Source organism: Oculina patagonica, chromosome 12 (assembly GCF_052425735.1).
Source record: "Oculina patagonica isolate OP01 chromosome 12, crgOcupat, whole genome shotgun sequence".
Lineage (NCBI taxonomy): Eukaryota > Metazoa > Cnidaria > Anthozoa > Scleractinia > Oculinidae > Oculina > Oculina patagonica.
The window spans coordinates 16,707,614-16,720,406 of record NC_135769.1 but is presented as its reverse complement, the minus strand read 5'-3'; the positions used below and the strand labels follow the sequence as shown (position 1 = coordinate 16,720,406).

At 39.9% G+C, this 12,793-nt stretch overlaps 2 protein-coding genes across 4 annotated transcripts; one reads left to right on the top strand and one right to left on the bottom strand.

Annotated features, from left to right (window-relative positions):
• Positions 1 to 9: 9 nt before the first annotated feature.
• Positions 10 to 12,716, top strand: LOC144632459 (uncharacterized protein SYNPCC7002_A1628-like). 3 transcript variants are annotated; one of them, XM_078491117.1, is made up of 6 exons: positions 10 to 146; positions 2,410 to 2,712; positions 3,624 to 3,817; positions 4,603 to 4,870; positions 9,038 to 9,180; positions 11,707 to 12,716. In XM_078491117.1, the coding sequence occupies exons 1-6, from the start codon at positions 11 to 13 to the stop codon at positions 11,728 to 11,730; spliced, it is 1,068 nt and encodes a 355-aa protein (XP_078347243.1). In that variant the 5' UTR covers position 10; the 3' UTR covers positions 11,731 to 12,716. The 3 variants fall into 3 exon arrangements, with proteins under 3 accessions (XP_078347243.1, XP_078347244.1, XP_078347242.1); XM_078491118.1 differs by lacking the exon at positions 11,707 to 12,716 and having other exon boundaries at positions 2,414 to 2,712; positions 9,038 to 11,686; XM_078491116.1 differs by lacking the exon at positions 11,707 to 12,716 and having other exon boundaries at positions 9,038 to 11,686.
• On the bottom strand, positions 5,822 to 8,251 carry LOC144632490 (ras-like GTP-binding protein RHO). The gene is made up of 2 exons (XM_078491160.1): positions 7,947 to 8,251; positions 5,822 to 6,881 (listed from the first exon to the last, which is right to left on the bottom strand). The coding sequence occupies exon 2, from the start codon at positions 6,865 to 6,867 to the stop codon at positions 6,268 to 6,270; it is 600 nt and encodes a 199-aa protein (XP_078347286.1). The 5' UTR covers positions 6,868 to 6,881; positions 7,947 to 8,251; the 3' UTR covers positions 5,822 to 6,267.
• Positions 12,717 to 12,793: the final 77 nt, after the last annotated feature.

The window sequence follows — 12,793 nt, the reverse complement described above, 5'->3', positions numbered from 1 at the left end:
GCTCAAAAACATGGCTTTCAGCGGTATGAAGGGTATACACACAACCGGTCTTTTTACACGATTGCTTGAATCTAAAGGAATAATCAACCCCTTATTTCGGAATTCTAGTGTATGTAGCTGTATCCGACGTAGATGTTTTCAGTCAGGTATGGAGTATCTTACTCGCGATTAGTGTTTTGCGAGGATGCTAGGGTTTATAAAGGTTACATAAGACTTTAGGGCAGGATTGAGAAAGTCTTCATGGCGGAAAATTCATAGTAAACAGCAAATATCGATAATTCATTGTAGGGATGCACATTTGGCTAAAAAATGTAGATTCAGAAAATTCTATTAATGTTTACAGCTAGTTGGAGTAATGGCCTAACCGACCCCCACCCCCTGCCTACACATACCGTTCTACACATAGGGACTCTTTCCCTGGATGAGGTGGGAATTGTTCACAGATGTTTGCACAGGGAAACAATTTGCAGTTTTTAACTTTTGTTACAGTTGTAGCATAGAAACGTTAAAGTAGACACTGTTTGGGCTGGTCACGCAATCTTGCACAAGCACTGGTAGGAAGCTATATTTTGCTGACACACCACCAACACAGGGTGGGCCTTCTTTGAGTTTGTCCTATTCTGGGATTGAGGCTGATTCTTCCGTGCTGACATGTCACCAATACATCAGCTGACAAACCTTCTATGTAGATGCTCTTTGGGCTTGTCACTCAACCTTTTGCGAGCCCAAAGAGCATCTGTGTAAGAAGCTAATGGCTAATACACCACCAACACAATTGCCAATTACACCAATGAAATAAAATTGACTTGTTAGCTGACATGTGATGCTGGCTAACATTGTAGATTCAGGAAATTCTATAAGGTTTATAGCTGGAGTAATGAACAGCCTAACCCCCACCCCCTGCTTTACACATGGGAACTTTATCCCTGGATGGGTTGGGAATTGTTCAGATGTGTTTACACACAAAAATAGCATTTGTAGTTAAGTAACATTATTGCTGTAGTATGGTAACATTAGTAGACACTGATTGGGACTGTCACACAATCTTCTCAGGGGCGGATCCAGGATTTTTCCAAGGGGGGTGGCTGTTTGCCAATATTTTAGTTTACTATCTTGTTTAAGCCCTAGGTTTTTTATGGCGGTGGGGGTAGGGGGTATCAGGCTTTTAAAGAGGATTTTGTAAGTGGGAGTCCAAATTAGTTCGGGCCTGAGATCCATATTTCATGGGGCCGTATGCTCCTTCCCCCTAGGGGGGGTCTGGGGGCATGCCCCCTCAGAAAATTTTAAGAATTTGAAGCCTCTTAGACGTGATTTCCGCGATTTTGAGCAGCTTTAAACATCTTTCAATTGAGTAATTAAACCACTGTTTTTCCTTGATAATTTAGCAAACCTATTCTTTCCTCAACTTACCTTGAATTATATTTGGGACAGAAACTCTAGTTCTTATGAATAGTGATTGAAATTTGAAGTTGAAAAGCCACGAACTTTCACGAAGGAATGCGTTGTTTTCCTCACCTACGTGCGAGGAAAATTTTAGCTCTTGGCAAAGTGGCATGGGGACATTTTGGTAAGTCAATGTTTTTAGAATAGCGGCTTTGCTTGAGAATTGAAATCGCTTCGATGCAAAGAAAACGGTAAGAAAACTCACTCAAAAGATTAATATGGAGAAGAAAATCATGCCAGCAAGGCTAAAACAACTCTAGAAAGCTTAAAGGAATGTAATTTTTTAAAATTATACCACATGTTTTTTTTACATTAAGCACAGAACGTCGTAAAACAGGCTGTCGAAAATCTCCTGTTTCGGAAAAGTGGCCGTCCTTTACTTTGAACGGCCGCCTGGCTCAGGAAGGTGGATGTTAACAAATATGTCAAATTAACTTTAACTAAAAATATTAACACCTTTTTTCCCCTTACCCAGTGTCATTGTCCTTATTTTCTATTTTAATGTGTTTATTTTCGTTTTTCTGGTGGATCAAGGGGGGTGGCTAGCCACCCAATCCACCCCCCTGGATCCGCCCCTGCTTCTTCAAGCCCAAAAAACATCCAGATAGCAAGCAAAATTTTGCCATTTCTTCTTCTTCTCATGTTTCTCCTGTTTCCCATGACCTCCTTGCCTTCTTTTGTTAAACACTCCTGTTTTACCCCCGTTCTTCTCACTGATGACACACTACTGCTGATGTGTTGCCTGACAGCCTGCTATCCTAATCATGAAAGAATCCTGAATTTCTCAAACCTCCAAGGGAAACAAAAATTGGTTGAAAAATCAGGGAAGAGTGTTTGTCCAAGGGAAGGGAAACCACTCTTGGTTCAAGTTATCGGCAGGTTTGCGAAATCCAGATTCCACTGTAATATGTCTTCATATTTTTGGAATTTATATAAAAAACTGATTGGATGGTTTTTTTTTTTAAGGTAGGCCACATCTTGCCAAGTTACCAGTTGTACATCATGAAGGCTTCAGTTGTCAGTGGCCAGCAAAGCACAGATTCAAAATGGCAAAGTTTCTCAAAGTCATGGAGTGGATCATTAGAGACAACATGTTGGAATCCATGCAAATCTATCAACCTACAGAGGCACCTTATGAAGTAGTTACACAAATTCATGACCATGACTATGTAGATGGTTTTATCAGAGGAAGTATTCCTTTGTATGAAATGAGGAAAACTGGATTTCACTGGTCTGAAGGACTTTTTAAAAGATGTTTCCTTGAAGTAGGTATGATTTTGTGTGGATCCCTAGTTTTAAAACCATTTCAGGAAGTTAAGACCAAAATGGGGTCAGTTGAAGGTTGGGATGTTTCAATCCTTTTTTACAAACCCAAGCTTAACTCAAATAGGAGGTGTGGTGGCCAAATGGTTAGAGCACTGGTATACCTGCCAACTCTCGGCACGCCTCCGAGTTGAAAACTTCAATCTCATGCCAACTGACGCTTACGAACCAATTTCTCACGCCTGGTCCAAAAATGTGAGTTTCTCAACCAAAACGAACACACTTTCCAAAAAATGTAAACTCAAACCAATGGGAGAAACAAAAACTCCAGGTAAAATGACGATACTTTCTCCAAAATCTCAGAGTTTTGATGAGAAAAGCATTTGGAAAGTACGGGATATGTTCGGAACGTCTTCGGAATACCTCGGACCTCTTCGGGAGGCTTCCGACATTGTCATATCCTCTTCGGAAATCTTGGCACTCTCAAGATAAAAATCTCACGCCTTTGACCCAGAAAAAGTTGGCAGGTATACACTGGACGTCAGATCGAGCGGGCGGGGTTCAAGCATGGTCATGGTCTTGGGAAAGACACTTTATTCTCAGTGCCTCTCTCCACCCAGGTGTATCAATGGGTACTGGCAAACTAATGCTGGGGGGAAACCCTGTGATGGACAAGCATCCCATCCAGGGGGGAGTAGAAATACTCATAGCCACTTAATGCTACAGAAACTGGAAAAAGCTTCGGTCTTATGAGCCACTTGGCACGACAGCAAACTTTTTCTTACAAGCTCAAAAGATCAATTCTCTTTACCTGGAGAACCAAAGGCCGTGATCAGCCAATGGATACCATTCTTTTGTTCTACTATGGGCCAACTTTGCAGCATAAAACTTCATAATGTTCTTTTTTAAAATTTAAGGTGGTACTATGCTTGCAGCTAAGCTAGCAATGGAGTATGGACTAGCCTGCAGCACTGGAGGCGGTACACATCATGCCTTTCCAAGCCATGGTTCAGGCTTCTGTATGTTGAATGATCTTGCAGTCACTGCCAAGGACATGATTGATAGCAAAGTAGTCAGCAAAATACTGATTGTGGACCTGGATGTTCACCAGGTATACTGTAGTAGTAAAATAAATTGGTTTGTGTTTGGTGCAACAAGACTTTTCAGACTGTTGTCAAAACATTGTTACCTTAATGTTAATTGCCCCAATTGTGCGCCAAGGGAAAAAAAACACTGTGTTTTCACAACAATGTTTCATCATTTCCGGGTTCTTAACAATTTTTTTTAAAAGTTTCCTTGTTCTGTAGAGGTGATAAAAGCTTTGTCAAAAGTTTAAAAGAAGCAGACATTCTCTGACAAATCATGTATCTCATGAGATGTTTCTAGTACACCAAAATTTCCACAAGTTTATACACCATTGTGTAGTTCCATAAATTATCCATACCTCCCCCACAGAAGGGATTTTTTTGAAGACCCCCCATCCCTTTGGAAATTCCATAAAGCTTCATACATTTCCTTAAGGTTTTTGGTCTTTGAGACCCCTCCCACCCCCAGGAATTTCCAATCCCTTCTGTGGTGGGAGTATGGACATATTCTGGAACCATACATTACTTGTTAGTTGTTTAGTATAATCTCCAGAGTTTAACAAAGATTCCAGCACTGTGATTGGTCAAGGCGCTCTTCCAATGACAGTAGATTCATCATGTAATGGGCAAAGTAAAAAAAAAAACTAACTTTCTTGTATTTCTGTAGTGTATTGGGAACATCTGTCAGTGTGCGTTTTTTGTAGGCTTTTTTCTAAAGCTTCAGAGGAAGCCAATCAACTAGCTAGGCATCCCATCAGAGTTTCTGAAAGATGAATCATGGCCCTGATCAGTTAAATTGTTTTTCCTTCAGGGAGATGGCACTGCCTTCATCTTTAAAGACAATGACTCTGTTTTTACGTTCTCCATGCACTGCGAGAAAAACTTTCCACTTAGGAAACAGCAGAGTGATTTAGATGTTGGTTTAGATTGTGGCTTAAATGACGACCAGTATCTGAACATAGTGAGGGATTATCTACCCTGGTTGCTTGATACATTCAGACCTGATCTTGTCTTGTATGATGCTGGAGTGGACCCGCATCAAGATGATGCTCTTGGTAAATTATGTCTCACAGATCAAGGTAATGATCAAGTATTGAACGGCTCTTTAGTGCTAAATGCATACAGTGCCACACTCTGCAAACTGACTGTGCTCAATTTTGCAGGCAATGTCAAAATTGCACTTTGAGCCCCTCTCAGAATTGGTGTATTGCAAGCAGTGTTGCAGATGCAATGTAATGTTACGCTTAACAATTTTAAACGTGCATCCACTTTTTGTAACATAGCGTTTTTAAAAACAGGATCGCCCACCATCTCTTGGACCGAGACATGCGCTTGGTTCTTCAATCAACCTGTGTAGTTTTGCACACGTATTTGGAAAACGCGAAAGGCGTGGCCGTCTCGCGCCTTTCGCCTTTCCCAAACGTGGGCTCAAAAACTACACAGGTGCCTGCTATGCAGGCTAAACAATAGATAACAGGTCAAACAATGTCCCTAGCCCTAGAAAATAATAGTAGGGTGTTTTTAATGGGTACTGATAATAGGGGCAGTTGCTTCTGTAAAATATATGGGTGCAGCTTTTGCAGCTGTTTCTACATCTCTACTCCCTCTCTTGTTTTAGCGGGACCTTCAAGGTAGACCAGGTAAGCATAGGCCTTGATCCTTTCACAAACTAAAGATCCTTCTTCGCTTTTAAAAACAGGCTCTTGTTTTCATCTTAGATAACTTTTCCATCATGTGTTTGTCATTTCTCAGATCTTTCTTGTTACCAACCAAACTGTTCTTACATTGAATTCAGAATAAATCGAGTGTGTTCAATGCAGATCGTAATAGATGAAAAAAGCTGCGAGAGAACTGTAGGTAAATTCTCCCAAACTCCCACGGTTCTTCCTATTGGAGCTCTTATATATCGTGTTAAAAAATAGAGTTTCTATGAACAGTCTATAATAACGATATTTGACGGAAATAAAAGTTGGGCAAGATTTTTCTGCTATCTGAATTGAGCCCAGTCAAGATTCCAAAAACTGACATGATCAATTAACAATATTTTTATTGCTACTTTAATTTATTGTCGGTAAAATACATATGCTGTAACAGATTCTCTCTGAGCAGTTAGCTTAACGAAATACCCTTTTATACAGTGGAATGAACCAATCAGAATGATCTTGTACGAAGCGCGGGGAAAACGCGCGAGGTAAACCACCATTGCCTCTGTTTTTGCTGCTGATTGGTTAAAAAATTGTCTCTGTTCTGATTGGCTAAAAATGCTGCAAATGTTTTCTGAACTAAACATACAGCTCAACAAACGACATTCAATCGTAACGGCGCGCTTTCGAATTTCGCACCCTTTCTCTGTCAGAAATAACTGATCAGAAATTTTGCCCATCCTAACAATTCTGATAACGTGATGGGAAAAGAAGTTTTAAAAGGATGTTACTTTGCTTGGTCAGTTATCTCCAGCAAAGTCTTCTAAAGCAAGTTAACAGATTTTACAGAATTTACAACATGGGGTATATTCTTCATCTCGGTTCTTGCTCCTAAGTGCAGCTCTCGCAGCCGTTTCAAATACCTCTCTTACTCCCTCTCTTGTTTTAGCGGAACATTCCAGGAAAGCATAGGCCTTGATCCGTTCACAAACTAAAGATCCTTCTTCGCTTCTAACAGGCTCTTGTTTCATCCTGGATAACTCTTTTCTTATGCCATCGTCATTTCTCAGATCTTTCTTGTTGCCAACCAGAACGATTGGTATATTTTGGCCGCAGAAATGCTTGATTTCGGGAGTCCATTTTTCCTGGATGTTCTCCAAACTGTCGGGGCTATCAATGGAGAAGCACATCAGAATAACATCAGTGTCGGGATAGGACAGAGGTCGCAGCCGGTCGTAATCTTCTTGTCCTGCTGTATCCCATAATGCCAGCTCTACTAACTTGCCATCAACTTCGATGTCAGCCACATCAGTTTCAAAAACTGTTGGCACATAAGTTTCAGGAAACTCATCTTTAGAGAATACAGTGAGGAGGCAGGTTTTCCCACAAGCACCATCACCTACAATGACTAGCTTTTTCCTAATGCCTGCCATATTGAATCTCCAATCTGTGGAATCAGTTAAAATATATTTTAATAGGTCAAACTGCTTCTGGTTGCATAGAAACAAAAGGACATTTAATTTTTTGTCTCTGGACTTTTAATTCTTCATTTCTGTTCTTCATCTCAGAATTTATTTTATGAGAATATCGAGGCTGAAATTTGCAACATTTTAACTGAGATTTTGAGAAGAATATAATTTTATATGTTGAAAATTTGTAAATACAATACAATACAATATAATTATATGTTTTGTTAACTAAAGCGTATAAAATTCTCCCTTTCTCTCAAAGGCAATTAAAACAAGCCAATAAAACGATAAAAACGTGCACTAGCTAAAGGTTCGATGCTAATGACAGTTTGATGAACGGTACATTGTAATACATATGTATAGTATACAGCACAAAGGACATGAACTAAACCTAAAATCTCTAAAATCAAGAATATTTTCAGCCTAACATCGGCAGAAAAATAAAAATATTCAGCCTCGACCGGAAAAACAATTTTCTTATAAACAGAAACGAGGGTACGTATGCATAATTTTCGATTCAAATTGCAGTGACAAGATCAGGCGTCGTATTTATTTTTAAATTTTTTTTGTAAAAATCGTAATACCTCGACAAAAAAATTCATTACGAGTCTAATTTGCTACAGGTTAGTTTGTGATAAGCACAGAGTTATCAAATGCGTGTAGGCGAATCAGGATTCACTTTATGAAAATAGATTACTGATATCCTCTTAAAGGGCCTTTGTCACGGATTTTAACAGACGAACAGCCAAAATTTATATTTGTGTCGTAGGAAACCTAAAAATAATGGTCCATTTTTATTAACAATTGCTATATTAAAGCACTAAACTGTTAACAAGCGTCTTTGGCTGCGGATGGCTAGAATGGAAATGGATTACCAGTTGAAAACTTTAGGTTTAATTTTTCTGGTGAATGCTAAAAAGGAAAGTTTCGTTTCACGTTAAAGTTCACTTGTAAAACCTATTGCGCACCCACCGGCCATCTGGTTGTAAGTAGATGAAAGGTTGAAATAATGATTTATGACGAAGTAATTTATTTCAACCTACCTTTCCAAAACCAAGAAAGCTTTCTTTCCTTCACAGATGCTGTAGACAAGAATCAACTAACTTCAAATGGGCGATAATTTGCCAGCCACCTTCAATTTATCCTGTCGAACGAGTTTGCTAATTCAAGGCTCTGACTTCATACAGGATAAGGGAAAACCCCAAAGGATTATTTTCCTCTTTTGGGTCGAAACACAATAGATTTCACACACCAGTGAATGCAAAACGCCTCACCGAAGACGATTTTTTAGATTTTCGCCAGCTTATCAGTTTTAACCCGCCATAAAGAAAGCAGAACTTCGCTTGGCTAATATATAAATATTGCCTGCAATACACATCCACTTACAACGAAGCTTTTCATTGGACACGCGTGTGTTCTAAAAATATCCACAGATATAAACCTGTCGGACTTGTGCTGAGACGCACATTTCACACTAACACCATTTGATGAGAACAAGTCGGGGCTGAGTACTTCTAAATCGCCAAACCAAGGCGTTTTTATGCAAACGATCCGGAACAAGTTAGTTTTCTTTTGAATTGTTTTCTAGAAATGTGCCAGGTTTATCCGAAAAATCGCGAAATTTACAAGCCTGGTTAATGTTGCCTCATTTCGTTATTGATTGCGTGACAAGCGCCGTGACACAACATGATGTCATTTCCACTGAATTGTGGGCATCTGCTTCCGGGTATTCGGATTTGATTGGCCAAGAGGACGGAGATCTCTGTTTTGATTGGTTAAGCACCTTTTTACAAGCAGAATAAACGCGACTGAAACAGTAGCATTAAAAATTTATTGAAGTTAAATAAGTTATCTTCGGGTCGTTGTATATTGACCAATATAGAAAACACGCAACACCTTCGTTCATTCGTTCTTGAAAACTAAATCAATAACACAAGGGTTTACTCTAACCGACGTGGTATTAAATAGATCAGAAATTCATATGTTTTTACGGATCCCTGCCAAAAAATGGCATTGGTTCTTGCTTCTAGCTAGTGGTTTGGGAACGTTTTCTCGCATTTTCAATTGAAAATCGAAACGTACCAGTTGGATTAAGAGATTCTTGTACTCAATGAGAAATGTTGTTAACTAACAGGGCTGTTTGATCGTGATGTGGCCGTGATAAAAATGACTCTTAGCAGAGGGATTCCATGTGCGACTGTGATTGGTGGAGGATATGATGACGACATAGATGTTCTTGGCAGACGTCACTCAATCATTCACAGAGCAGCAGTCAAAGTGAGTAGTGGAAAACAAATGGGTTCTCGTTGGGCTGAATTGGTTATTGGTCGTGTAAGATGGAGCAAAGTGTTCTAAGCTGTATGAGACTGATATTCGGACGGTAATGCGGTGTAAACGTTTTTACAGGGGAGAAAGGAGCCCCTCCAAGGGGGGGGGGGGGGTCCATGTTCCCTTGTTCCCAAAAAAAAAATTCCCTAGTGTTCCCTTGTTCCCTAAAAGTATTGTGACGATAAGTTTTTCACGCACTGAACTTCACTGAAATACGGGGGAAACTTAGCTCGGTAGAGCAACCACTTGCTTGCGGGAACAAACTCCTGGTACTCGGAGATCTAACTTCAAGGATCTTTTCTACAGACGCCAAGGATTAGACAGAACTTGGTTCCAACAGTAGTTTATTGCTTCCACATTTGTAATCAAGGAAACTTTTACAACCTATAATCATTAACAAAACCTTGGGGCAGTTGCTGTTTTTCTTGAAACATGAAAAAGTCAAATAATTTCCCCTCTCCCCCTTTGCAATGTTGCGTAGCATGCAAAGAAATAATGCCTTCAATTGCTGCCTACTTTTTCTCACAAACTGAAACGCACTGCACGAGGAGTTTGGGCACATTGCGCTGTCCAACACTGAAACGGGGGGATGGGGGTGGGTGGGCCAACGACTTTTGTAAATGATTGTATCTCCTTATATATCGTTACTACAAACAAGGTGTTTACAATGTGAACAAAAGCCTTCTATTGAGCACAATAAAAAAAGAACCGATTACAATTACAAGAGCGAACTTACATCAACAGTAGGAAGTTTACAAAATTAAAACGAGAACTTGAATTAAGCTAAAACAAGCATAGGAAATTAAAAGTGAAAAGCTTATTAAGATTTCTAGAATTGGTTTGCTCGGCTAACTAAAAGCAAGGGGAAATTGACTCTTGAATGAAGAGCAATAAAACCTCATTAAGGAAAATAAGTTCAGCTTGCGAGGTTCCGTGGAAACTAATATACGAGGAGGAAACTTTTAATTATAAACGGAAAAATCAAAAGAATAAGCTACCGAAATATTTGTCTACTTAATGGACTGCGGTAATAAACAAAGCTGCAGATGTACAGGTGTACAATTTCCAAACACACGACAAAATGAATTTCACACGACAAAAAGAACTTGTACAAGAACTACTGTTGGTTTTTGAAAGGTTTTAAAATGCTGAATAAGGATAAACACAGAAATGACTGAAACACGCAAAAATTATCTCGTAACAGTATTTTGTCGATTTTTGTGATCCCTGTTCTCTAAAATATCAGAAACACAGCTTTTGTTCCCGTCTTCCCAGCTTTCCTTCCCTTTTGTGCCCAGTTATTTTATGGGAATGTTCCTTTGTTCCTTGAAACCTCTGGGAGGGGCTCAAGGGACAGGAGGGAGTAAGTATTTCTTTTCACGATGTTAGAAGATTGTTAACACGCATATTACGCAAATGAACAACGTCACAAACTACGAAATAGTCTTTGGAGCAGTTTTCAATTGAGTGTCGTAAAAACAAAGCCAAAGTAATTACTCTGGCCAATCACAAGGGACATAGACAATACAGTGAACCAATCAAAACTCGAAGCAAATACATGTAGCCGGCACGGAGCGCGGGAAAACGTGCGCGAGCAAGACACGATTGGTTTTGGTTTTAGTGCTGATTGGTCGAGAATGTGTCGGGAGATTTTTAAACCAATCACTGCGCGTAGTAATGCAAAACCAAAGCAAACGCAAATCTGCTTTCGATACTCAGTGAAAAATGAAAACCGCTGTATATACCACTAAATTCTCATAACTATCACTTAAGTACCGTCAAGTTCCGAAAGTAACGACCCTCCTGGTAGCGAGAGGAAAAGGCTCGAGGAAAAGATTGCTAAATCCCAAAGTAATGAGGCTCGTAACGTTCGGAACTTTAGAGGGTGTCAATGGGTTAAATCTCGAGACAGTTAACTGTTAGAAAAAATTGATTTCGTCGGTAAACAGCAAAAAGGAGATCAGTCAATTAATTTTGTGTGATTTTGCGACTTTTATTAGCTGCAGACTGGATGGTTTTCTTTTGCAAAGTAAGCGATAAAAGCAGTTTTTGAAGTTGAGAAAAGCCTAGAACTGACGAGTAAAACCACAGGCAGAGGGAAAATCCGACAAGATTAGGGCGCTGATCACGACGATCAGGAATGTAAAAAGTGTGCGAGGACTGAACAGCTCACGGAGTCAAAGTGAATTTAAATTGAATTTAAAATTTGTATTGTATCTAAAAAAATGTTGCTATTCATTCTGGAAAATCTCCGTTTACGGTCGTTCTAGAAAAGAATAGCCTGCGAGCAGGCACCCAATCTGATCGGCGAGCGAAGCGAGCCGAGAAGGGACTAGGGGAGCCTGTTCACAGGCTAGAAATGAAAAAAGACCTCTGAGAACAGAATACGTACGCTCCTCGGGATTCTTCTATGAACAAGATTTGTTGTTTGAACTGTTTGAACCAACTGATACTGATGTCGTTTTAACTTTAAAGGTTTGGAATGAAAAAAATCCCTGAATAGAACCCAGGCAAGGAGGACGAGGAATACCGAATTGGGCCCTTCAGGACTGGGCTCAGGAGAGAAGTGCTTCAGATCGATTGACATCGAGTCATGGGATCAGAGAAAAATACATGGTAAATTTCTGCGAGGGACGATATTGCTGATTTTACACCTTTCCACCAACTTTTCTCTTGGCGGCTGAAGGATAGTACTGTGTACCTTCGGTGCGAAAAACTACGTGATAACTGATAAGTGGTGAATAAATTAACTATAACATCTCTAAGAATCGTATACAACAGTTGTCAGACGGGTTCGGGTCTGTACCTTCACGAAGCTAGGCTACTCTGTGTAGAATGCTGATGGCTCGGAGTTTGCTGTAAATGATGGGTTGCTATAACCAGCTTGTCAGATTTCACAATCCGATCAACAAAGGATACTACGTTTGTAAATGAAAACAGTGACAGAAATACACAAAACAATTTTAAACGTGTTTAAGGTTTACTTTGGTGTGAACCGGATGATAGACTTGTATATTGTTGGGGCAAGTCCGTAGCAACTTACGACGAATATTGCCGAGTGATGATAAAGAACACATTTAAAAAAGGTCATGTAACAGCGAGTAGTAAGAATGAAAATAAATATGACTGAACGGAAGTTCTTTTTGCGCTTTGCTGGTATGCTGTGTAAATTAGTGTATAAATGTTTTTTCTTCCTTTCGTAGGAAAGACTGTCTTCTCCGCGGAGGCCTCTTTTCTGCTGCCTTGACCGATAGCAGTTCGGAGGCTGGTATTAAAAGAGGGGAAGGAAAGCGCGCGGGGAACACTGATCGTCCCCCGCGCGCCCTCATTCTCCCCTTTCCACCTTTCCTCCCCACAGGGGCCTCTGTGGATGAGATAGTGAAAAAGAGATTCTATTTAAAAAAATACTTATTAAAGTTTAGACCATTATTTTTGGTTGGACAAAACGGCCCTTGTATCCCCTAAGCTCGATTTCATTCTGTTTGGGCGCAATTTGCAGAGGTTGTCGTTATTTTTGGCTGAGTTGCAGAATTTAGAATGGTATGAAGTGACATTTGCAACT

Coding starts and splice junctions, on each gene's coding strand:
- LOC144632459 (XM_078491116.1), top strand. CDS start 11: ATGGCTTTCAGCGGTATGAAGGGTATACACACAACCGGTCTTTTTACA. Junction 3,818..4,602: donor TGGACCTGGATGTTCACCAG/GTATACTGTAGT, acceptor TTTTTCCTTCAG/GGAGATGGCACTGCCTTCAT. Junction 4,871..9,037: donor ATTATGTCTCACAGATCAAG/GTAATGATCAAG, acceptor GTTAACTAACAG/GGCTGTTTGATCGTGATGTG.
- LOC144632490 (XM_078491160.1), bottom strand. CDS start 6,867: ATGGCAGGCATTAGGAAAAAGCTAGTCATTGTAGGTGATGGTGCTTGT.